The sequence below is a fragment of the Telopea speciosissima genome, chromosome 5, assembly GCF_018873765.1.
Source record: "Telopea speciosissima isolate NSW1024214 ecotype Mountain lineage chromosome 5, Tspe_v1, whole genome shotgun sequence".
Lineage (NCBI taxonomy): Eukaryota > Viridiplantae > Streptophyta > Magnoliopsida > Proteales > Proteaceae > Telopea > Telopea speciosissima.
This window is the reverse complement of record NC_057920.1, coordinates 63,876,019-63,901,535: the sequence shown is the minus strand read 5'-3', so window position 1 is coordinate 63,901,535 and position 25,517 is coordinate 63,876,019. Positions and strand designations below refer to the sequence as shown.

At 36.7% G+C, this 25,517-nt stretch overlaps 3 protein-coding genes and 1 pseudogene across 3 annotated transcripts; 1 reads left to right on the top strand and 3 right to left on the bottom strand.

The window, feature by feature from the left end:
- Window positions 1-1,790: 1,790 nt before the first annotated feature.
- Window positions 1,791-3,658, top strand: LOC122662529 (serine/threonine-protein kinase SAPK7-like). Its single transcript, XM_043858186.1, has 7 exons — window positions 1,791-2,137; window positions 2,214-2,267; window positions 2,378-2,470; window positions 2,575-2,667; window positions 2,787-2,891; window positions 2,983-3,081; window positions 3,168-3,658. Exons 1-7 carry the CDS (start codon window positions 2,069-2,071, stop codon window positions 3,636-3,638), a joined length of 984 nt encoding a protein of 327 aa, XP_043714121.1. The 5' UTR covers window positions 1,791-2,068; the 3' UTR covers window positions 3,639-3,658.
- A 1,206-nt stretch (window positions 3,659-4,864) lies between these two features.
- On the bottom strand, window positions 4,865-5,839 carry LOC122662528 (probable serine/threonine-protein kinase WNK6). The gene has a single exon (XM_043858185.1). The coding sequence runs from the start codon at window positions 5,827-5,829 to the stop codon at window positions 4,891-4,893; it is 939 nt and encodes a 312-aa protein (XP_043714120.1). The 5' UTR covers window positions 5,830-5,839; the 3' UTR covers window positions 4,865-4,890.
- Window positions 5,840-9,789: 3,950 nt separating this feature from the next.
- On the bottom strand, window positions 9,790-15,500 carry LOC122663255 (serine/threonine-protein kinase WNK1-like). Its single transcript, XM_043858942.1, has 3 exons — window positions 15,402-15,500; window positions 14,552-15,290; window positions 9,790-10,782 (listed from the first exon to the last, which is right to left on the bottom strand). The coding sequence occupies exons 1-3, from the start codon at window positions 15,450-15,452 to the stop codon at window positions 9,812-9,814; spliced, it is 1,761 nt and encodes a 586-aa protein (XP_043714877.1). The 5' UTR covers window positions 15,453-15,500; the 3' UTR covers window positions 9,790-9,811.
- A 2,008-nt stretch (window positions 15,501-17,508) lies between these two features.
- On the bottom strand, window positions 17,509-24,986 carry LOC122663254 (annotated as a pseudogene).
- Window positions 24,987-25,517: the final 531 nt, after the last annotated feature.

Below are 25,517 nucleotides of genomic sequence, written 5' to 3'. Positions count from 1 at the left end.
GAATAGAGAATGAACTAGGGTCTACTTGTAACAAATTTTTTGGCCAAGTAGATTGCCATAGGACCTGGCTCCTGTCCAGCCGTGGCGGGAGCTAGACGGTCCAGCCCCGCTAAACGACAGCAAAAATAGGGGTGGGGTGGTCATTTCACAGGTGGGCCCCACTCGTGAAATGACCACCACCCCTATTTTTGTTGTTGTTTAGCGGGGCAGGACAGAATCCTTTTCCATTGCCATATAGCAGATATTAAGTGGGTTGTTTTGTTATGCTTGGTAACATGCAATTTGGATCCTCTACTGTCGAGCTGCCCGGTAGGATCCTACTGTCAAGACACAACAAGGCAAGGAATGACCACCTTACCCCTGCCTGAGCGCCTAGCCCGAGTGGGGGTAAGGCGGTCATTTACCGCCTTGCTGTGTCTTGGGCCTCTTGGCAGTATGGTCCTGCCGGGCAGCTCGGCAGTAGAGGATCTGAATTATGGTAACATGTTCCCATTGATACCACCTACCTAACAGTTACGTAGTCTTAGTCTCCCATTTCAAGTTTCACTTTGCTACCTTGAGTTGTGGTGTTTAAGGGAACATGTTAGCATCAAAAGCCAAAAGTATCATGCAGGGTTTATATCACGCCATGGAACAAGGGTTCCAACAGATAGAGGTTTGGACTTTGGACAGATAGTGTTGATCTATGCACACGGTTAATGCAGGGGAACCAGAAAAACTGGTCATTTGAACTTTTTGATATTTTCTTAAATCTAATTACTGCTATGATATTCACCCAAAAAAAAAAAAAAAAAAACTACTACTATGATTCAAGCTAAAGTTTTTGTTATATGCAAAGATGATAAGTTAATCTTTGTTGCCATTAGGGCTGCTAAGTGTGCAATGCTCGATAAATTATCAGGGGCTCTTCATTATGATGTAGATATATTTTTGTTTAGGACTAAGTTTTCCTCTTCCTTCCACCCATAGAGGACAATTCATCCACCATCCTAGGGTTTTAGTATATTCCCAAAATGCTCTCCTGATATCCTTTCCCACCCTACGGTGAATGGGATCTCATTCACTTCCTTTTGTTTATTTGATATTTTTTCTTTTTAATTAAAAAAAAATCCTCTTAAAAATATTAAAAAAATAAAACCCAAACCTAAAGATACTCTGCTCCTTGAATTTAATGGTACACGTGGCAGAAATAGACTACACTCTACTGTGTCTAGGTTCCGTCCTTCCTAGTATTAGAATCTTCGACCATGTTTGAGGTTTCTCCCGCGAAAATAACCAACTTAGCAACGACATTTTAAAAGGTCAACGCCGCTAAACATTTTTTTAAAAACAGGGAAAAAAAAATGCCGGTGAGCTGCCGGCTTCTCTTCTCATGACGGCTGGAAACTCACTACGTGAGTGGCGCTTTCCTTCACTGAACACAACGTGACTGTCACGTCTGTGACTCAACAAATAGTATAACCAAAACACACTTTAGAAAATCCCAAACTTTCGGTTTGGATTTAATTCCTCAATTCCATCTCTGCAAATCTCCCTCAGTCATTCATTTTGGATTCATGGAATTGATGTGAAAAGAGTAGCTGAATGAGTTGCAGAATCGACTGCCTTTCGTAGATTGTAAAGAAAGCAGAGTAAGGTTAAAACAGGGGAAGAAACCAAAACAGAGAATGGAAAAGTACGAGTTTGTTAGAGATATTGGTAGTGGACCTCTCAGTTTTGTGAAGCTTATGAGAAACAAAAAGACCAACGATCTTGTTGCCGTAAAATTCATCGAACGTGGAAGCAAGGTTCGTCAATTTTACTTTTTTGGAGGCATTGATGAATGGATAGAGCTCTGTTCCAATTGTTTGTGTTTGTTATGTGATTGCAGATCGAAGACAATGTAACTAAAGAGATCATTAACCACAGATCTCTTCGACACCCACACATAATCCAATTTAAGGAGGCAAGTTTTCATTCATTATTTTTATAGTGTTCCTCTTCTCTTTTCAGAGGCATTGGGTATTGATGATATCTTCAATGTGGTTCTTTGCAGGTCGTGTTGACTCCAACTCATCTAGTTATCATAATGGAGTATGTTTCAGGTGGAGAACTGTTCGAGCGAATCTGCAATGCCGGAAGATTCACAGAAAATGAGGTTCATCCTTTTTGTCTACTCTCTTTTGCTTCTTTTGAATTTTTTTGTAACTTCAATTTTTTTTTGAAATTTTCAGGCGAGATACTTCTTTCAGCAGCTCATTTCAGGTGTAAGCTACTGTCATTCAATGGTACAATAAGCCATAAAAACGCCATTTTTAATCTTCACAACCTCACAGGTATTTAAAATGCCACATTTAATCTCCTTCTCCTCTAATATTAGATTTGTTTTTGATCTTAGCAAATCTGCCATAGAGATTTAAAGCTGGAGAATATGCTAGTTGATAGATTACCGGTGCCCCGACTGAAAATCTGTGGTTTTCGGTTCTCAATGGTCTGTAACTCATAATCCAAAAATTGCTAAATATTAAATTTAAAGAAAATTTTCCTATTGAAGATTCAGTTTTATTTTCTTTGTTGTTCTGGATCATTACGCAGTGTTCTTTGCTGCATTCAAGGCCCAAATCACTGGTGGTTGCACCAGAATATGTCGCACCGGAAGTCATAACTGAAGAAGAATACAATGGAATGGTAATTTCATAACTTAGTTTGGGTACTTCACCCTTTCACTTTACTCATACTACTATACAAAAGAAAAAACAAAAACAAAAAAACAAACCTATTTAATCTCACTTCTTGTGTTCTTTTAGTTTGCAGATGTGTGGTCATGTGGAGTCGCTCTCTATGTTATGCTAGTGGGAGGATACCCATTCGAGGATCCAGCAGACCCAGACAATTTAAGGAAAACTATTGCTGTAAGTATTCCTTCTTTATCTTCTTTCTTAATTATTCATGACTTCCAGTTTGTAATTCATTTACAATCTTTTTAATTTTTTGTTTCTGCAGCGAATTACGACTGTCCAATACAAATTTCCCTCCTACATTTATTTATCGCAAGATTGCAAGCAACTCCTTTCTCGCATATTTGTTGCAGATCCATCCAAGGTATGTCTAGGTCCCTAGACATAGGCTACATGAGCTATACCAGTAAAGCATTGTTTTGAAAGGTTGCTGGTGTGGTAAACTTGCAGCGGATTACCATGAAAGAAATCAAGAATCACCCATGGTTCTTAAAGAACTTGCCAAGGGGTATAACAGAATCTGCTCAAGCCATCTACTATAAAAAAGACAGCCCAAGATTTTCCCTTCAAAGTGTCGAGGAAATAATGAAAATTGTGGAAGAATCAAAAACAATTCCTCCAGATTATGGGTGTATTAGTGTTTCGAGCATGGAGGAAGACAGAATGGACAGCAGAGTAGAAGATGAGTATAACAAGCACAAGAGGTGGAGGAAGACGAGTCTGATAAAATCACCATTGAGGTTCATCAGTGGAGAATTAAGGACACCTCCTCTAGTTTCAAGGTCTGTAAGTATTTCGAGCATTGATGAGGAATACAAAATGGACTGCAAAGTAGAAGAAGAGTCTGACAAGCATACGAGGTGGAACAATCTGCTAAAATCACCAAGGAAGTTCATCAGTGGAGAACTGCAATTCAATTAAGTAATTACTCTTCTTTCTTCATTATATTCATAGGTATTAGTCCATTAAGATGTCTCATGTATTATAGAGAAAATTTGAAATTATTTAACTTAGTTGAATCTTATAGGAGTAGCTGTAGCTAGTATACTTTGTTACTATGAAATCAAAAGTGTAGTAGAGGGTTTGTTAAAATTGAGAGTTAGATTCCATTTCTTTCTAACTCCTTTTCCCTTGATTTTAAGTTACTACATGCGGAATTAATGATTTCCTTCAATATCAACAGATAATCGAAGTTGGACAGTACTGCAGTAGTGTGATGGTACTTGTAACATAACCACAAAAGAGGTTGCAACAAGAGATGGATACTAATCAATCAAGAGGGTCTTCATATTTTAGCAGGATTTCATAGCTTGGATGGGACATTGCAACCAGCTGAAGAGGCAGGCACCAAAGAGGGATTGGTAGATGAACTTCAAAAGTAGATCAAGATCGAGATGGATGCAAAACAAATTGCTGCTACTTGGTTGAAGCTTATGATCAAGTCTGGCCATGGTAGCTCAGTTAGGACTTGCTGGAAGTTCAAGACCTTATATATAACAGACTAGATGCAATCCCATGTTTGTGCTTAAAAATAAAAATAACAAGTCCAAAGTCTTGAAGTGTGTTCTGATGTGTGTACGGAATCTGAATTTCCTCAAGCTATTTTTTCCTTTTACTAAGGGAGAGTATGTTACAGTCTACCAGTCTTTGGGTCAATCTTTGAGTCCTAGTTGAGAACGCTTCTGTAATATGTATCTACACTCTTGATCTCTGTCAAAAGTAAAGTTGTAATAGACCAAAAAAACCAATTGTGGATGGATAGTATGGATTACACAGAATCTGGTTTTGGGTTTCATCTCAATTGGATAACTCAATGAATGTTTCTCCTCATATTGTACCCATTAAACCGCTTTATGTTGCACATGGCAGAGTGCAATTCGAGCAAAGTCTACCAGATAAATAGTCAATTATGTGATCAACACCATCATAAAATTTTAGCAGAAACTAAAGTACCACATGACAGAATTTTAAGGCCATCCATATAAGAAGCCTTACTTAAGCAGTCAATTGAAATCGGTCTCTCTTTTTGTTCTTTGCAAATAGGATTCAGGTGAATTTTTCCTTAGTGGCTACTAAGAGAGCAATGTACAATGTACTTCAATCCATGTTTATTTGACATGGTTGTCAAAAAATGAAAGAAAGAAACAAATATATGAAGGAATTGTCACAAAATTCAAATTGCTTGAATACAAATAAAGTTTTTCATTTCTGGGTTTGAAGAGAAACAACTAACAGGGAAATCACACATACCATCCGGAGTTTGCAGAAAAGGGTCCTTCAAGAGCACCTTAGCAGACAACCTTTCCTCTGCTGGAACAAGACACTTCTCAATGAACCTCTTCACTTCAGGATCCTTCACCTTAGATAACCCAACAGGCCTTATTCCACCCATTACCTTCTTGTAAATCTGAGCTGGGTTCTTACATTCACTGTAAGGCAATTCAAAAGTCACCATCTCTAGCATACACATCCCAAAGGAGTATATATCCACCAACTCATTGTAATCTTCTTCATAAAGCTCTGGTGCCATAAACGCCGGAGTTCCGATATAGGTCCGAGCCCTTGTCTCTTGTAGAACCGTTGCCAATCCGAGATCGCCTATCCGAACTTCACCGTGGTTGCCATTGATGAAGATGTTATCACATTTGATGTCCCTATGTATGACAGGGGGACTGTGACTGTGAAGATAATCGAGACCCATTAAGATCTGCCTCGCCCAACCCTTCACAACCTTCATGTCTACCTTCTTATGCTTCTTGCTGTACTGTCTCAAGGTCCCTGAGCTAAAAATTTCGGTGATGATGTTGATGGTTTTGTTTAGATCATCGACCCATGAACTGTAAAACTTGATTATGTTGTTGTGCTTCAGAGACTTGAGAAGGTGAACTTCGGAGTCAAGCCTTTCAATATCTTGTGGCTTCTGCGACAGGCAATCGAGCTCGATTTGACTCCACGCTACTTCGATTCCATCAATTTCGTCGAATCCCCTGTAGACAGTCTTGAAAGCTCCTCTGCCGAGAACGTCGCCGTAGCGAATGTAGCGACCAGTTGGGTCTGTCTCTACGGCGTCAGGGTCGGGAGGTTCTAGATCATCGCTTTCCGGAGAACCCATATTGTTGAATACTGCGGAAGAACTGCAGGCAAAAGGTGAGAGACGAAACTGACTGCACTGGGACGAGGGTTTGAATTGAAGGCATAAGAAAACCTGCGAATTGGGACCCTGAAAAGGGGAATGGAAGGGTTTAACGCTTGGAACTGTTGAAGAAACCTACTAAATCACTTCTATTCTGACTGGTGGAGGTAATGTTGAAATCAAAATCAAAGTTGAACAAAGAACTCTTAAAATAGAGTCGTAGTCTTCTGACCCTGTCAAATTCGACGACTCAAATAGTGTTTTCTCTGTGCCGTGTGTTTCTTTGTGAAAATGTGAAGATCTTGGGACTCCTTGGGGAGCAACGGTTTTTAAGTTCTAACTTCCCAACTCAAATTCTCAATCCCAATTTTAACCCTAAAGTGTCCCAGGATCAGCCCAGACCAATGAGACCTTAGGCTTTGACGGGTCAAATTTGAGTTAAACCAGACCAGGCTAGGCTGGCTTAAGTTCAACCAACATCATTCAAGGGGAAGGATAAGCCTTTTTCGTTGACCTATTTAACCTAGAAGGGCCAAAAATATATGAAAAAAAAAAACACCCAGTAAGGCAGCATCGTACGCAAAGGGATGCAAAATGACCACCCCACCCTCTATGAAAGATCAAAATCCCGTCCTTATTGATGCTTTCGCGCATGTTCCCATTGGCTCCCACACTGACAGCACGATATATATATATATATATAATGCGTTGGCATTCTTTGTATGGGGTGTGGTACCTACAAAATAAGAACACATGTGTTGACATCTTGGGGGAGGGATTTATGCCTTTTATGGGGGGTGGGACTCCAAACCTCCTCACAATCAACTTGATTTAACGCTCCTAAAGAGCACAAGCGTTGGAAGCATGGTTTCAAGAATCAAATTGGATCAGTTGATTCAGATTGCATATTTTGCCAAAATCTTATTCTATGGAATCTTGATCGAGAGACATCCTTATTGCCATATGGTTGATTGTGAGGAGGTTGGGAGCCTGATTTTGATTTAACCAAAATCTTATTCTATGGAATTTGACGAGCTATATTGCTTATCTGTTTTCATCGTTCGGGTGTATAAAGAATAATAAAATAAAAGCACAAAAGATCACTGCCTGGTCACATAACCCCTGCACTAACACAGGGCCAACGAACATAAAAACATATGCATATAAATAGATGAGATTTTTTTATTTCAAGAAGGCAAGGTAATAATTTTACATGCTCTTGTGTCTAGTCACAGGGGCTACACGACCCACAACGTTCTTTTTCATAAATTACACCTGAGATATCCAATGTCTATGAAAATGACACTTGAAGTACTTCATATTTCAACAGTGACATTTAAGGTACCTTGCCAATTATTTTTGTTAAAAAATTAACCATATTTTCAATTTTACCCCTACACCTCATCTCCTACCTCCTCCTTACCATTCACCCTCAAGTCCATTTGCACCCAGTAGCACACCGTCCCCACCATCACCCCTCCCTCTCCCACTCACTCTCCCCTCCCCTGCAACCCCGCCCCACCTTCTCGCCTGTTGCAATCCCCATTCTTTTGGGTACCTTAGCAGACAATCCATGTGCAGTCCAGTTAAAAAAGTGTTGTTTGCTCTGTTTATGATGGAGTAATTAGAGAGTTTTATTTCACCCATTGTGAAGGAAACACCCTCGCATCTAAGTACATGTTTTTTCATTACTCCCCTTATATGTTGGAGGTCGAAAATACCCCTCATTGTTCCCCCCCTATGCCCATGCAACACTAATGATGGCCATCTGAGAGGGAATTCCTCTACCCTGGTTTGAAGAAAACTTGGTCTAATGTAATATTGCAGACATTAAAATCTTGTTGTCCCTGTCTCACATATCTTTCGGCTTATGATCATAGTTAAATCCGAAAGAAGCCTTTTCATGAGGTTGTCAACAAGATTAATTGATAATATACATAACAATCAAGTATGTGCAAAGTTAATAAAGCAAAAAAATAAATCAAACCAACCATAAAAGAACACATCGAATTTTAATGTGGAAAACCCTTCCAAGGTGATGAGGAATAATCACGGGATCTAGTCCAGAAAAATTTTCCACCATCATTCAGAATGAGAACACAAATCTTTTCTAGATAGTGCTAGAGGCTAACAGACATCAAGAACAATCATCCTTATTGGGTAACAAAATAACTCTACCAAAATAGTGAATCCACAAGAATATTGTACTCTAACCTCAATACCAAATAGAGAATGCATCACGCCGCAACAAGGGTACTAGGAACGCAAGAGCAACTACTCTTGAACATGCATGTCCTGAGAAAAACAAAGAAGCAATATATATCCAACAATGAACAAGTAACTTTTCATTTCAGAAATTTTGACTTGAATAAATATAATCCATTACTCATATCAACGATTCCATTATAGGATAAAAAAATTAAGGATCTTTTCAACTACAAAAAGAGTAATGGACTATACCAAAAACAAAAAGGGGGAAATTACCTAGATCCACTAGATAAGAAGAAGTATTACAAAACAAGTAGGTTTGACTTTGTTTTACACTTACTTTTCTTGTAAACCTACTTGTTTTGTAATGTTTTTTCTTATCTAGTAGATCTAGGAAATTGTCCCCAAAAAAATAGCAAATGAAACTATATTTTGGAAAATTGGAAGGTAGTTTAGGATGACTGTAGTGTTGGCAAAGGTAGATGCAAAGTCTATTTAGGAGATGAGAAGAAGATTTTCTGAAGCATACTTACATTGTTACAGTGCTATCTAGTATCATTGTAACAACCATGCACCATCTCTGTCATTTAATACATTTACAACAAAAACAACTAGATTGGTTCTTCCCCTCAGCTGAAATTGGAAGTCAAATAACATTAGGAACCTGTACAACCTCTTTTGTTTCCCTTCCTGATAAAATGCTTGCCAAAGCTCTCCCAGATGAATTAATGCATAATAGATATTCGAAACTTCATAAGGCCTTCTGCAACTAATGTTTCAACCATAAAAAATAAGTAAACTCAATAGCATAACTAGTTGACAATATCATGGGAGAAGAAACAAAAAGTTGACATAAAACTGAAATAGAGATATGAGTCATAGAATTGAAAATAACTTCTACGTGGAAGGAGGAGGTAACAACGTTTGATAACTCTAGTCTTGGGAATCCTGGCTCTAAACTCATCAAATACAATCCATGGCTGATGTGAGGATTTTGCACAGCTTGAGTAGCTTCTAGCTTAGACCAACTTCCGGTGATTGCAGTCATTAAAACATCAATAGGATCCAAATCATCCATCTCTAGAAGTCAAGTTGGGACTTGGAATGGGGTGATGTGTCTATGCATGAGTCCTTGAGAGAGTAGAGCGTGGGTATAGAAAATCTAACTTCCCCCCCCCCCTCTCTCTGTTCTCAGTTATTTTTAATAAACAAAATAAAACAAGTCACAGCTGCCTATAATGCCACAATCAATATTCTATTTAAAATAAAAAATGAAGAAGAGGTTATTAAACCTATGCAATTATGATAGAAATATCTTAGTGAAGAAGAGGCCTGTACCCTCACAGTGAGTTGCCTGACATGTCCATCAGATTTAGAGGAAAGGGACCATGAATAAAGATTACAGAGAAACTACATAGGTAGGATTCCATTAGATCAAGGAGGCTCACCACTAGTATGATAAATTAAGGAAGATTAGGAGACAAAAATATATGAAGGATTTAACCTCTGCCTCACATACATAATACAGCAAATTAAGGAGAAGTTCATGTAAACAAGACAGTAGTGTACTTACTGTTAAGAAAACAACGCCCAGAATGGCGATTTGCAGAAGAAAAAACGAAAAATAGAGAAGAACAATCAACACACAACACCAGAAATAAATTCACATGCTGTATTTCAATCTATGTTAATTTGACATGGTTGCTAAAAAATGAAAGAAAGAATTAAATATTTGAAGGAATTGTCACAAAATTCACATTGCTTGAATACAAAGAAAGTTTTTCACATCTGGGTTTGAAGAGAAACAACTAACAGGGTAATCACACAGACCAGCCAGAGTTTGTAGAAAAGGGTCCTTCAAGAGCTCCTTGGCAGACAACCTTTCCTCTGCTGGAACAAGACACTTCTCAATGAACCTCTTCACTTCAGGATCCATCACCTTAGATAACCCATCTGGCCTTATTCCACCCATTACCTTCTTGTAAATCTGAGCTGGGTTCTTACATTCACTGTAAGGCAATTCAAAAGTCACCATCTCTAGCACACACATCCCAAAGGAATATATATCCACCAACTCATTGTAATCTTCTTCATAAAGCTCTGGTGCCATAAACGCCGGCGTTCCGATATAGGTCCGAGCCCTTGTCTCTTGTAGAACCGTTGCCAACCCGAGATCGCCGATCCGAACTTCACCGTGGTTGCCATTGATGAAGATGTTATCACATTTGATGTCCCTATGTATGACAGGGGGACTGTGACTGTGAAGATAATCGAGACCCATTAAGATCTGCCTCGCCCAACCCTTCACGGCCTTCATATCCACCTTCTTATGCTTCTTGCTGTACTGTCTCAAATTCCCTGAGCTAAAAATTTCGGTGATGATGTTGATGGTCTTGCTTCGATCATCGACCCATGAACTGTAGAACTTGATTATGTTGTTATGCTTCAGAGACTTGAGAAGGTGAACTTCGGAGTCAAGCCTTTCAATATCTTGTGGCTTCTGCGACAGGCAATCGAGCTCGATTTGACTCCACGCTACTTCGATTCCATCAATTTCGTCGAATCCCCTGTAGACAGTCTTGAAAGCTCCTCTGCCGAGAACGTCGCCGTAGCGAATGTAGCGACCAGTTGGGTCTGTCTCTACGGCGTCAGGGTCAGGACAGTCGGGAGGCTCTAGATCATCGCCTTCCAAAGAACCCATATGGTTGGATACTCCGGAAAAAGCTGCAAGCAAAAAAATTAGGGTTTGAAAGCTTCAGAAAATTTGCGAATTGGGACCTGAAAATAGGATTCGAGGGATTTAACTAACACCTGGAAGTGCTTTTGAGTTCTGAGTGGTAGAGGTAATAGGATAAATATTGAAATCAAAACCACAATCAAAATCCGAAATGAACACGGACTCAAGGAGCGTGTCACCGACTCACCGTGCTCTCCACTGCTCCGTCTTTAAAATTCACTTTCTAAACAAAGGGTGCTTCGCGGTACTAACGGTATCCAAATCCTAATATCTCCAGAACTCGCGATTCGTATAATCGTATCTTTCTGGATTGGTTTTTAACTGAAAAAAATCTTCTCTCTTTGAAAAGGCAAAAAATTAAAAACAAAAAAATGATAAGATTGGTTAGGCATAACCTGCGCTTGGCATGCAATGGATCTAACCTCTAACTTTTTGTTTTTGTTTTTGTTTTTGTTTTTGTTTTTGTTTATTTATAGAAATTATCCTACTAGGGGTGATCATAGTTAGTAAATACGGGAACAACAAAAAAACGGGGTCTTACGATACAGGTTTTAAACAGTAAAAATTTATAAACGGACGATCAAATAAAATGATAAAAAAAAATTCAGAGCAGTAAAAATTAGAAAACAAATGGTATGGATTTCAAAAAACATACAGAACAAAAAAAGACTAATTTTAAGGTATTTTTATTTGAAATACATACTTCTACTTTCGGTGTTCATGCATTGACCTTGAGTTGAAGATGATATCATGAAAAATATAACCCTTCGAGTCATCTTTACATGGATGAAAGAATTAGACCAATCAAAGTTCGGAAGAGAGAGATATGGTCAGTTAAGTAAGCCATTATTCAACAAGTCTAAGGTTTTAAAAAACGTCAAAAAACGGGAACATGTTTTAAACCCGTTTAAAACAGGAATGCTTGTCGTTTGGCATTTTTTTCGTACGGTAAAACATGTTTAAAACGATAAAAAAAAATGAAAACATGTTTAAAACGGAGTTTGAAATACGTTTATGCTAATAGAGGGGGTGACCCACATGGGGGCTTGGGCCCGTACAGACCCACGAAGGACCAACACTTATTTCAGAAAATATCAGACTTGTTGCAGGTTGATAGGAGATGAGGGTTCTCCAACTTAAGACCACCATACCTTAGGTACCACTACGACTAGTGCTCCCAACCACTAGGCCAAGACCGTGGTCTCTAACCTCTAACTGAACATCAACTCAAAATGTCAATTTCTCAAACCCATTTGTTTGGATTTTAGCTTTGAAAATACATCTAGAGGATTCAGACTCTCTATGGAGAGTGTGCACTGCGCCAAGGGGCAAAATGACCACCTTACCCCTATTAAAGACAAAAATGCTCGCTCTATTAATGCCTCTGCATGCTCCCATTGGCCTTTGAGCAGACACATGGTGGATCTTTATCTCCTCAGGTTCCCTACCCAGTACAGGTTGTCCGGTTCCTCTCATAGGGGGTAGAAATGATGACCTTACCTCCTACCCAAGTGGATCCACCCCCCTTTTATTAGAGGCACCAGTAACTTGTACCGGGCAGAGAACATGAGAGGATAATTTTCCCACACACGGCTACACTCACTCCATGGTCCCCAATTTATTTATAAGGAAAAGGAGAGGATTCCCCACATGGCACACTAACAGGTGTATCATGTATGTGTTTTGGTTTTTTAGGTAGAAAAATGTATCATCTATGTGGGTTAACGTTTTCAAAGTAGATGAAAAAAATTAAGACAATTCATGTGAAAGAAAAACTACATACGTACTACAATGTGGCAATCTTTTTCCCATAAGAATATGAACAATATAACAAAACCCGATGTAAAAATCGGAGCTTCGAGCAATCTCATGTGCCCTCTTAAGAGCAAAGGACATGGGCTTTTCTGACTTGATTATATACTCATGATCCGACTCCAAATCAGCTGTTATGCCATTAATGGAATCAATGGAGCACATTTTTTTTTTTTTTTTGGTAATAGGGAAGGAAACCATTGTGTAGATTAGCTTGCCAACTATGTCAAGTCTCCGTTCGAGATTGAGTTTTGTATAGACTCCATTTCTCAGCCCCTGCAATGTCTTATCTCCGAAGATGTCCCAGGCCAATTTTACCATAGGATGTAAATTTCCCTTTATTAATTAAATTTCTTTCCTTTTCCAAAAAAAAAAAAAAACCCCGACCTAAGCAACCATGTCGAATGTAAGAGTGAACACATTTTACTAATCCCATTTAAATTAAACCACCAAGAAGTATTAAAAAGGTATGCAAGAATCAAGCAATCTCAGTTTACATGCAATATAACCTAAAGACCTATAGGGCAAATAAAAATCTCATTATACAAGCAACATTTTGAAAAACCATTGGGTCAAACAAAAATATCACTATACAAGCAGTCTCTGTAACCTACTTAAAACTCTGACCATATTTGATAATCTCCCTTATGCTTTTTATTTGTAACTTTCATTTTAATTTTCAAATCTCAAGGGTTAAAATGAAATGAAAAATAACAATGTTTTGGCCAAAACCCTAATTTTGAAAATTGGGCCCCGCAAGACTAAAACATAATCTTACATAAAAATAAGGGATGATGTTTTCTGTCTGGGAGCGTGGCTGACTCTAGCTAACCATGGGTCTATCTCTCTCCTCCCCATTAGGGGGCAAATATGTCATTTTATGAGGAGGAGAGAGATAGACACATGGGAGTGCTAGCATAGGGCTTGCTCCCGAATAAAAATTATTTTCCTTAAAAATAATAAGCAAATCAACTAATTTTCAAATATAGGGTATTATATGATTAAAAATTCACTTAATCCAAAGTTTGTACTAATTTCAAGATTATTTGACCCAGCTTTTACCCACTCAACCATGTCAAGGGTATTTTGATCATATTTTTGTCACATTTTGAGAAATGATTCTAATTATTTGACCCAGCTTAGACCCACTCAACCTTGTCAAGGCTATTTTGATTATTTTTTGTCAAATTTTGAGAAATTATTCTAACCGGAACTAAAGCATGTAGGAGACCACTAAAACCATTTAAATAAAATAAGGTGTATCAACATGTAAAAGACCATGTTCATCATTGCCATGCACGCACTCTTCAAGATTATAAAAGGAAGTCTCTACACCCCCAATAACCAAACCTCTATACACATGAAGATATATACCTGAAAATACAACTTTTCATTGAGTTGAGACTTGTGTATATGCAAAGCATGCCCTGTCTTGTTGTATAATTTGATCCAGTAGTTCCTTTTGTACTATAGAATTAGTCATGTGTACTAGGATTGCAACAGAGTCGGGTTGGGCTGGATTTTCTTTTGATTTCAAGTTGACATCTATTATGTTGGACAATCAAAAAAAACAAAATTATATTGAAACTTGAAAGACATGATAAGCAAGCCAAAATAGGTTGTTATTTATCCTTAAAATAGCATAAGCAATAACATGTAACTCAGAACAAGAGAACTGGAAGATAATCCAATCTTCTTATACTACTCAACCTAGAGTCTTTGTCCAAACCACTCCATTCTCGTTTATCCAATGACAAATTTCAATTAGGCCTGGTCCAAAACCCATCAGCTTAAAGGCAAGATGGTTTGGATTCCAAGTTGATGTATTATAATGGCATGCCATAATCACTTGATTTACTTTCTTCTTGGCATGTATATCAACTGCATATATTTTTACTTTCTGAAGAACATGGCAATAATATACTTGGAATGGGAATGGCACACTATGACACAAGGCTGGTGGTTCAGAGAGATTTCCATATATGAGTTTCACAGATCCAATTGTGGCATTCTCATAAGATCCTTCCACACTCTCAGTACTCCATACATTCACATGGTGCCCTAACTTTTCGACAACAAAATCAATCAGATCCTCGGCTGAAGTCACACAAGTGCATTGTTTGCATTGAATGGGTCTCTTCTCACATAACTCAACTGTTTCTTGGATATACTCATGCATGTTTGATTCATCGACAACTACACCAAAAAGCTTCTTCAATTCCTTTATCCGAGCAAAGGAAAATGGGAATTTTGATGCCAAAGATCGCGGCAAGAACGATTTATATGACATTGGGTCTCTTAAATCAGGGACAGGCATGAAACCTCCCTCTCTCACCATTGACTCTCGAAAATATGGCAATCCACCTTGATTGGCAACCGATAAGGGTGTTTCATTAGGAAGGTCTTCATATTTCAGTTTTTCATCATTCCATTGAGCTATTGGTGGTAAGATTGTGTCATCTATTATCTTCTTCACCAGTGAATTTGTAGAACAAGCAATATTAGCCTGCTCACAGAACAAAAATAGATTGGAAGACAATTCATTTTCCTCAATAAGCTTCATAAACACTGCCACCTGATGGATACTTAATGGAGAAGCCTTTGCAGCTAACCAATGTGGAGGTTGTGTAAGACTAATATGCTCTTCCCAGTATTGTGAAAAGTAATTTTCAGCTTGACAACCCTAAAATTTGATAAGCGAAAACAACAACTAAAATGAGAAAGATAAAACAGGAGCAAGCAACAACCACATTGAAATGAATGGATAATGGAAAAGCATAATTTTTTTTCTTACACTAAAATATGGTAATATCAGAAGTCCAAGCAACAAAATGGGATGCGTCATGGTGGAACTGAAACAGAGAACAAAATGAGTTGGGATTTGCCTTCTGGGAAAGGATCAGTTGCCTAGAGAGAGGGTTTGGATTTATATAGAAGGAAATTATTTTATACCAACAAATAAGAAAAAGAGTGTTTATGTCATGTCGGATGGACATTCATGTCAATCTGACTGCATTTAATGTCGGTCGTGCACATGCACATGCATGAAAACTTTTTGCTAAATTTTAAATACCAATTTTTTTTTCTTGGAATGAATCTGTATTTTATCTTTAAAGTTTGAACTGTTGATTTGGTTAGTTGATAGCAACATATGAAGTCCAAACAAAAAATAAATAAATAAGAAGAAGAACCAGCTCCAAGGGGTAATTTTGGTATTCAAAAGCTTGAAGAAAACAATGGAGGTAATGTAATGTGGGTAGCAAACAATGCAATTGTATAATAGAGTATAGTTTGGTTGGTTGCTTGTCAAATTTTTTGGGTAATGACCTCATCTTCCCCAAGGTATCTCAACTCTGTATCCAACTCTATCTACCACAAGATTCATATTTATTGTACAGAAAAGTTGCTTAGGAAGATATGAATAACAACCAAATTATTAAATTCACTTTCTACAGTAACACCCTCCTCAAAACTAATTTCAAATGAAAACAAGAAAAGATGATTAAGAAAGTATGTTCAACAAAAGAGACCCAAATTCTCCCCTTTTCAAATGTTATAGATCACTTGATTCCTCTAGCATTCCTAACTTCCCAAAAATTTGAATGGTAGAAATTTTCTTAAACCAAACACATCAATCAAAAAGTTGATGTCTTGAATTTTTACTTAATCGGGAATATAAATTTTTTGTAAGGAACCTAAGCCATACGTTTTTTATGCCAGAATAAACTCACGCGTGCTTGGCTCTAGGAACAACTCAAATTGCCGCTCTAGGAATCAATTTTGAGACTCTCATGTCAAAATGCATGGCTATGGAAGGAAAACTTTGAGAGGAGGAGAAATTCAGATTTTTTTTTTGGTAATAGAAATTCAGAAATTTGACTATAGCAAGAAATGGTAAGAACAATTTAGAATAGAAAAAATAACATAATTCTCATGGAAGGAAATTTTGGCAATAGATAAATTATGATATGTCTAATGTGGCAACAGGCCAAATATTTTGTTATGGAAGCTTTATGGCAAAACTTTTTTTGTCTGGTAGGTTCTAGAAGATATCTCTAGGCTGACACCAAGTTTGGCCTGCATGAAAGGGTGCAACATGGTAATTTTGACTTTACGGATATTTAGAAAATGGTCTATGTTTAACCACATATCAAATTTTGGACTCAAATTCAAGCATGTACCCTCCCTTTTCTTTTTTTTTTTGAAACAAAAATCAATAAAAATTGATTAGAAAGCCACACCCATTTTGAAAAGCTTCCATCAAGAATAAAGATAAAGTACAAAGGATGAAAGGAAGGAAGGGGGGGGGGGGGGAGTACACCACCATACATGGGAAAGAAACAGAGAGTAGGATTTAGAGGCAAGTCTATGGGCCTCACAATTAGAACGCCTAGGAATATAACAAAGGGAAAAAGCAGAAAACTTCCATGCTAATACCCTATCATGTATTGACATATTCACTTGTATTTTCAGCTATCTATTTCTATCTAAAAAACTGCATTTCTTCATTAGATAAGACTTTATTTTTTTAACTTTGCTAATTCTATTTTAACGAAAAACTTGACATGTGAACAAGGAACCTTAGGCTTTACTTGTCCACAAAATTTCATCTCTATCAATGTGCCACGAGATAGATATTTGTGGTGTCCTAATGATACTGATGGACAGATAAAACTTCTCCCAAGTTTTATAGACATGCATGAATAAAAAAGATTCTTTTTTCCCTTCTCATCTTCTTTTCTACCCCCAATACTTCAACTAAATGCTAATGCCAACTAAAATGATTATACCCTCAATATCTATTCCACCGTGTTCTCGCAACAAGTTTTTGTCATACTACAATTGTAATGCACCTCAGTGGTCTAACTCATCACGCTTACAATTGAACATTCAAAACTTTAGCTTTCCAAAAACTAGGAACTATATCTTCGAGTATACTCCTTAACAAGCTTCGCAAATGGTGAGGACTTGTTCTCTAACAATTTAGCTGGGGAATCATATTCTAGTACAAGACCTGCATAAGACAACAAAACATGTCAATCTAATTAGGCAAGTACAAGAGAAAGATGAGAAGACATATTACCAAACTCAATTGAACCTATTTCGTTGTGGTTCACTAATTACTAACTACTAACCGTTATCAAGGAGGAGGACCATATCGATATCAAGAATTGATGTTATCCTATGTGCGATTGTGATAAGAGTAGACCCTGAAAAGTGTTGCCGAAGCGTTTGCTGAATTAGATGGTCAGTTGCAGTATCCACTGATGCAGTTGCTTCATCGAGTACTAACACTTTGCTCCTCTTCAATAATACCCGTCCTAAACAAACTAGCTGCCTTTGACCCATGCTTCAATTCTCTCCATTTTCAGTCACTGTGACAACCATCATGTGAAAATAAGTTAAGCTACTCAGGATCTTATTTTCATTAAGTTTTCTTCTTCTACTTTTGTTAGAAAATGAGTTGGGGAGCTAAGAGAATAGGTTGTGAGCTAAAAGTTAGATATATAATACAATAATAATTTTGGAAGGATTGTGCACTTGTGCATGGATAATTTGATGTTGAAAAACTTTGGTGTAAAGTGAATATGAGAAGACACCAACCTGCAGAATCAAGCTTCCCTTCCTTCTTTCTAACTTCATCACCAAGTTGGCATCTATCTAAAGCCTAAGACGAGAAAATGTCCATGCCAAAACTTACCACCTTGCTTGATTATTTAAGATGGCATAGAGATGAGTTAAGAAAAAGATGAAATGAATAAGCACGGGGTGCTAAGTGGAAATGGAAAATATACAACAAAATTGAGTTTTTGGGATAGAAAATATTCATCCCTAAAGATTAAAATTATCTCTAGAACTTTTCCCAATGGTAAATGAAACCATTCCAACATTGTTGCTTTGAGAGCCATCGCAAAGATTTGCCACGGTTTTTATGAGCAATAGGTGAAACAATGCACTTCCCAGATCCTACGTAAGAGAATCTATTAGGTAAATATTGGCCCAAAGATTATCCAATGTATCCAATGGAATGTTCTCATTATTTTAGTAAAAAATATTTCAAAATTTGAAGAAAAAAAAAAAGAAGACCACAAGAACGGAGTTCATAGACATACATGTCTTAATAAATCAATTGTGTTGTATGCAAATTTTAAGTAAGCGGAAGATTTATCCATCATATTTTTGCTTTAGTGATTAAAGATTATTCATCAAATGAAAATAAGGCCCACCTCCCAGATTTGTTCACCAGTGTACTCTTCAAGTGGGTCAAGATTGCTTCTTATAGTCCCCCCAAACATTGTTGGGTCTTGCGGGATGATACTCAATCTTGACCGTAAATCATGAAGGCCAATCTTGGAGATGTTGACACCATCTATCCAAATCTGACCGGCTACAGGTTCAAGCATGCGGAAAAGAGCTTGTACGAGAGTCGATTTACCACTTGCTGTCCGCCCATCGATGCCAATCTTCATCCCTCCAGGGAAAGTGCATGTGAGACTTTGCAAGATAAGAGGAAGGTGTGGGGCATACCAAACCTACATACATATTAAATAAAAAAATTAGAAAGCTTTGTAGCATACCATTAGAGCAGAAGGAACCAACATTATGTTTGAGAGGGTGTATATAAAACGAAGAAATAAGGAGATAAAGACTTGAGGTATCTTGATTGGGGATTACCTGCATATCAATAATATCAACTTTCCCTCTTGATGGCCATTCATGATTCGGCCTATTTTCTCTTATCAACAATCTACGGATGCAAGCATACTGTAGTATTCTCTCAATAGATATGATTATATTCTCAAGTATACTGAGATCCCATATGACCCCATGCATACTGAAACTAAGCCCATATGTGACTGCTAAACCCATAGCACCTTCAAGAGAGAAAAATAAATAAAATAAAATCAAAATCATGCTTTCATATTAGTAATTAATCATGATTTCCCTAAATGATGATTTTGTAAGACCTAAAGTCAACTTTTTACCAGGACTAAGTACTCCCTTTGGTACTAAGATCAAGAAAACCAAAGAAACGGCATATGTGATGGATGCCAACATATCCATGCGAAAGCATAACCATTCCACTGCACCAGAGAAATGAAATTTGGGACGAGAATAACCATCCACTAGCTTGAGGTTTTTGTCCAAAAACCTCTCTTCTTGATTGAAGCACCTGATCGTAGTTAAACCTAAACTAGATTCCGCAAAATATTGTATAATGGGAGCATGACATACTCCGGTCAATCGTGATAGTTCTCGTGTTGTAGATATATAGTATTTCTAAAAGACAATGTTCATAAAAAAAAAAAAAATTAGGCACAATATAAAAAAAGTGTAATGAATGTATAGTCAATGAGAAAACAATATAGATTTTTTCCATCACGATTTTTTAATGTGACATGCTTACATTTAGATAGTTGATACTGACACCATCATCTTGGATGAAACTATAGAAAATATTCTATTCTATTTTATTAACTTCAACTATTATCTTTTGAAATTTCTATTTTTATTAGATGTTGATTACCATATGCGCTAACTATTTTCCAAAACTTCTTAATTACTCTAAAATCGAAGATAAAAATTTGCTGAACATGGATATAATTGTATCAAAATTGTGTCTACATTCTCTTTTTTTTTTTTCCCTAAATAAATTTGTAATCGGATTATGATATTGCAAATTCATTTAATGTCTGCATGTTTCCATGTCCTATTTTTTTCCAAACCTAAAATTTATAATGATGTGTTGGACAATATAACATTATCCACTATCGTCAAAAATCACATGAATGTGCAATTTAATGCAAAGAATGTAATGTAATGCAATATAAGTTTTCCACTTAGGCTAAATGCATTGTTTCTCTTGTTCAGCATAAAGTGAAGCCAAGGAAATATGGTAAGAAAAAATGGAAATGAATGAAGGAAAAAGATTTTTCTATTAAGAATTATCAACTAATTAATAATGTGGTAGCAATTCCTAAGTGGTCCAACTAGTAATCTTCTCTTTACTATCCAAATATTTTGAGCTCTGTTTAGATGAGAATTCAATTTTCGAAACTTTGAATAACTTCATCATCCATTGAACATACAGGATAAAAGTACAAATATGATGAGTTACGTTATACAATGGAGATTGAGCCTAAATTTGACATACGAATAATTCAACGGTTTGTTTGACTAAAACAACCTTGGAATTGTTGGATCAGTAAGATAAGGCTCTTAGTCAACTCTTGCAATAGACATCTTTCTTTAATTATTAATATTCATTTATTGAGAACTATTGATTTACCATTCATTGACTTAAAATTATTTATCAATTAATCTTTAAAATTAAATACTAATTTATTTTCAAACTTATTAACTGATTTATTGTTTAGTTAGTGTAAAATTAAAAATTATTTTAATTTATTATTTGTAACTATTAATTCTTAAGTTTGTTTTAGTGGAAGAACCGACAAAGTTACCCATAAAGCTAATAGGACATATTATATTTTTATTAATACATATCTAAAAATTTTTATAAAAATGAAGTCATGTCACTTTGGTAGCCCTTCGTCGTGTTTGGTTCTTTCATCTAAATTTTTTTTTTCAATAATTTACATGAAAATGTATTATTTAGGAATTGTATTTCTAGCATATATTCTTTATAAATTCTAGAAAAATAAAAATCACCTCCACACCCAAGCATATATGCATCCACCACTTAATCAATATTGGTGTGAACAAATCAATATTCAAAATTCATTGACCAAACAAAGCTTGAATGGTCAACAAAAAAAAAAAAGAAAAAAAAAACAAAGCTAGAATGAATTTGGATTATAGCATGTTAACCATGCGGGAATGACTTAGTTTGATTTGAAATTTTTATTATGAGAAGTTGAAGTGGCAATAGAATTACCAGGTACCAGATGCATGTCATAATCATTGGAATAAAAATGATTAACATTTTCCATGCAACCTGTGACATTACTGCAATAGTTCCCAAGAAACTTATGATTGAGATGAGAAGTTCTTCAAATTGACGTGGAATAGAGGTACTTGATCTATGGATACCTGTATACAAAAGTAGAGTTTATTTAAAATTTAAAATTATGTTAAATTTATGGTGATCAAACAATATTATTGAAATCCAGAGAGTAAATAAGCATATTTGCTAACCCGATTTAAAATCCTTCCACTTGGAGTAGAATCAAAAAATGATAGCGGAGCTCGAAAAATGCACAAATGCATTTTGTTGAAGAGTAGAGTGGGTGTCTTGTATCCAACAATTACAATGAGCAATGACCTTATAAGTACACAAAAAGAGCTTCCAATGATCAAAGAAACATAAACAAAGATGAGAGTAGGTCCTCTAACATCGGGTGTCATATCCTCTGAAACGGGAGTACCCAACACCATCCAAAAACTACTGACTATTAGGAGAATCTGAAAAAGAATTTGTGCCAATAATATCAACGGTACAAAAGCCCCTTTAAATGCAGCAGTAACATAATTCCAGTAGATTAAAATACTAACTCCACCTTTTTCTCTCTTTTCTTCTTGAATAAGTTGCCCTGCTGGACCAACCGGTTTTTCTGTTTTACAATTTTTGTGTTCACTTTCTTCATCATCTTGAATAGACTTCTCACTATATAGCATATTACTATCTTCCTCATTCTTAATTGAATTATCTAAAGGAACCCCATGTTCGACATAACTAAGTTCTGCTAAAGCTTTCTTATATGCACCTATTAACTCCGTAAAATCAGTTCCTGAATTAAGAATTTCTTCATACTTCCCTGCTTGAGTGATCCTTCCATCTCTCATAACCTACCAAATAACAAAAGGTTAGTAAACACTCTCAAACTAAATTGAAGAACTTTAATTTGAAAAAATATATATAAAATGTTCTCACCAAGATAAGATCAGCAGAAGCTAAAAACTCTACTTGATGTGTAACATAAATTACTGTTTTTGAACCCAAAATTCCTAGCAAACAATCCTGACACAAAAATTTATATTTTGCATTAGGAAATCAAAGAGAATATCCAGTTACCTAAAAGAGCAACACACACACACACACACACATATATATATAGGGTAAGAGATCTCTAAGGTTGCATAGTCTCTACACAAGCATCTAGGCCAATGGGTGAGCACGCCAGGGTATCTACCCAGGGGGTAGAGGCATCATCTCACGATACCCTGTGAGAAGGCGGAAGAAACACCACCAAGCAGAGACCTTTTTCCCATTTATATAATTTATTTTTTCATAACTGTAAGTAACATCAAACCATGGATTTTATGCAAGAACATGCATCGCTTAACATCATGTGTCTATATGTCTTTGTAATTTATACATCCATGCTAATTTTAATTCAAAGTAAAATCTGGTGAGCAAAATTGTGATGTAAAGCCAATTTCATCAAGAAAAACTTTGTAAGTAGAGCTCCAAGAATAGCTACCTTAAATAGATGAGTTCCTGTGTGAGCATCCACAGCACTAAAAGGATCATCAAACAAATAAATATCAGCATCATGGTACAACGCACGTGCAATTTAGATTCTTTGTTTCTGCCCACCACACAGGTTGATCCCCCTCTCCCCTATAATAGTCTGGTCCCCAAAGGCAAACAATTCTAGGTCCTTCTTCAATGAACATGCTTCAAGGATCATCTCATACTTTTTCTTGTCCATTTTTTTGCCAAACAATATATTGTCTACTATCTTGCTACTCTGTATCTAAGGTGATTGTGCAACATAAGCCTTCGTTCCATTCAACTTAATGGCTCTAGATACCTTTGGCACTTCTCCCAATATGCATGAAAGTAGGCTTGACTTGCCTGACCCGACAGAACCACAAATAGCAACTCTCATACCATGGTAAACTTGAAAATTAATATTTTTTAATGTGAGATTAGGGGAATGAAAGTCCCAAGAGAAATTTCCATTGACTATCTCAACTGCAACCTCGGCATCATCTCTTGGAAGCTTCTGTACTATATTCGGATGAAGATCATCGAGGCTGAGGAATGAAGCTATCCTGTCAAGCGAAACTTTAGTCTGAACTACCATGGAGATTGTGTCTGGCAGATTATAAATGGACCCTTTCAATATCTCAAATGTTGCAAGTGCAGATATAATCTTCCCCGACTCGAGGGGAATCCCCATAAGTATACAAAAACCAAAAGTAACCATAGATACAAACAAGGGAGCAGACAAGTAAACAAAGGAAGTCATAGCTGATGTGTAAAGTAACTTTTTTAACCATCTTATTTCAATATTCCTAAGCTCAATTATCTTAGCCAAGAACTTCATCTCCCACCCTTGGAGCTTGAGTATCCTCATACTTCTCAAACCTCAGATGTCACTTTCATCCTACAGTCCTTTGAAGCCATCAATTCTCCCTGAAATTTCTCTTGTAATTTTCCCAGTGGAACATTTGCTAACATCAAAATCATTGTGGCAAAAAAAGCTACAAGTGAAGCAAGCCCAACGCTCTTATACAAGATCAACAATGCTAGAACAACCTGAGTAGGCACCCTCCATGTATCGTGCAAGTACCAACTGAAAATGCCAATCCTCTCAACATCAACACTCATCAAATTGATGTTCTCCCCACTAGTGTGGCCCTGCTTTGCTTGGCTTGAAAGCCTGAGACTCTTCTTATATATTGTTGCAAACAAGGCAGAACGGATCCTCATTGCCATCTTTCGCAATTGAAAAGACAAGTGTCTCTCTGAGAGGCACTTTATGAACTTTGAAAAAAGAAAAATAAACACTAGGGCATAGCCTTTATATTTTAGTTGGTGTGGGCTATAAAGATACTGGACAAAGGCTTCAATAAGGTATGGTCCAACATAAGAAGCCAATATGCATACAATGGAGAATAAAGCCGTCCATAGAATTTCTTTCCATGTTGAGAGAATCAATGCCTTCACCAACTTGACTGTACTTACTTGGCCACCATTACCGCTTCCATTACCATCAGATTCAAGCTTATTTCTAAAATGAGGGAAGACCACATTGGCACTATCACAATTGGCAAGTTGAGGAATATCTTCAAGGTCCAATGTTTTTTTATACCCGAGTGCTAGCAAAGGACCCATCCAAGAGAAAGTAAAAGTCCTAAGATAATTGGCATTTGCATAAGGAGTTACACTCTCTCCACCAACATTTGATCCTTGTCCTTTGTCACCATTGTTTTGACTGGTATTAGTTTTCAAAAGAGGCTCCGAAAGATGGATATCTTCGTCTTCCCGCCCTTTGTCGAAAAACCCAGCATAACAGGATAACAATCCAACAATAATGGATATAACATCGGAGACCCATAGTAGGATTGGTAAGGATGAATGTTTCCAATTCAAACCAAGATGTATAATAAGATAAGAACACGACATCAAGAAGTAGAAGGCCCACCAAATCCTTAATATAATGGGGAACTTACGCTCACTGAGCAACAATCTTTAAATCTGACCAACCATCTCTATACCCCGAAAAGTAGTTTATCACACATAAGAGAAGATTACAGAAAGATAAACCCATGCAAGATTTAAGGGCTGACCAATAGTATAAAAAGTATGTACTCTTCAATATTTGTTGTGAATTTTCAAGGGTAGGCCTCATGCATGTCCTACAAACCCAAAAAATGGAAAAAACTAATAACAAAATTAGGTGTGCAGAAGCGGAAAATCCATGTAGAAAAATGGTTGCAGAATACTGCGAAAAGAATATCCATATATTCATATCATTCTTTGACTCTTCAAAACCATCCATATTTGCGAATTTTCCTTTCTTCTGTTGTAATCTGGTGTCCAGTATAAATCCTATTCACTTTACCACATTTTGATTTGATGTAGGCCCATTTGCAAAAATGTTGTAGAAATTCTAACATTTAAATACCAATCATTTTCTCCTTATGTGTTCCAATA

What these genes read in the sequence shown, in the direction of transcription:
- LOC122662528 (XM_043858185.1), bottom strand. Translation starts at nt 5,829, where the DNA reads ATGGGTTCTCCGGAAAGCGATGATCTAGAACCTCCCGACCCTGACGCC.
- LOC122663255 (XM_043858942.1), bottom strand. Translation starts at nt 15,452, where the DNA reads ATGACGCATCCCATTTTGTTGCTTGGACTTCTGATATTACCATATTTT. An exon ending in TGATATTACCATATTTTAGT is followed by an intron (nt 15,291 to 15,401) that starts GTAAGAAAAAAA and finishes ATCAAATTTTAG; the next exon opens with GGTTGTCAAGCTGAAAATTA. An exon ending in ACCACCAGCCTTGTGTCATA is followed by an intron (nt 10,783 to 14,551) that starts GTGTGCCATTCC and finishes TTTTGCTTGCAG; the next exon opens with CTTTTTCCGGAGTATCCAAC.
- LOC122662529 (XM_043858186.1), top strand. Translation starts at nt 2,069, where the DNA reads ATGGAGTATGTTTCAGGTGGAGAACTGTTCGAGCGAATCTGCAATGCC. An exon ending in GAAGATTCACAGAAAATGAG is followed by an intron (nt 2,138 to 2,213) that starts GTTCATCCTTTT and finishes TGAAATTTTCAG; the next exon opens with GCGAGATACTTCTTTCAGCA. An exon ending in GTGGTTTTCGGTTCTCAATG is followed by an intron (nt 2,471 to 2,574) that starts GTCTGTAACTCA and finishes ATCATTACGCAG; the next exon opens with TGTTCTTTGCTGCATTCAAG.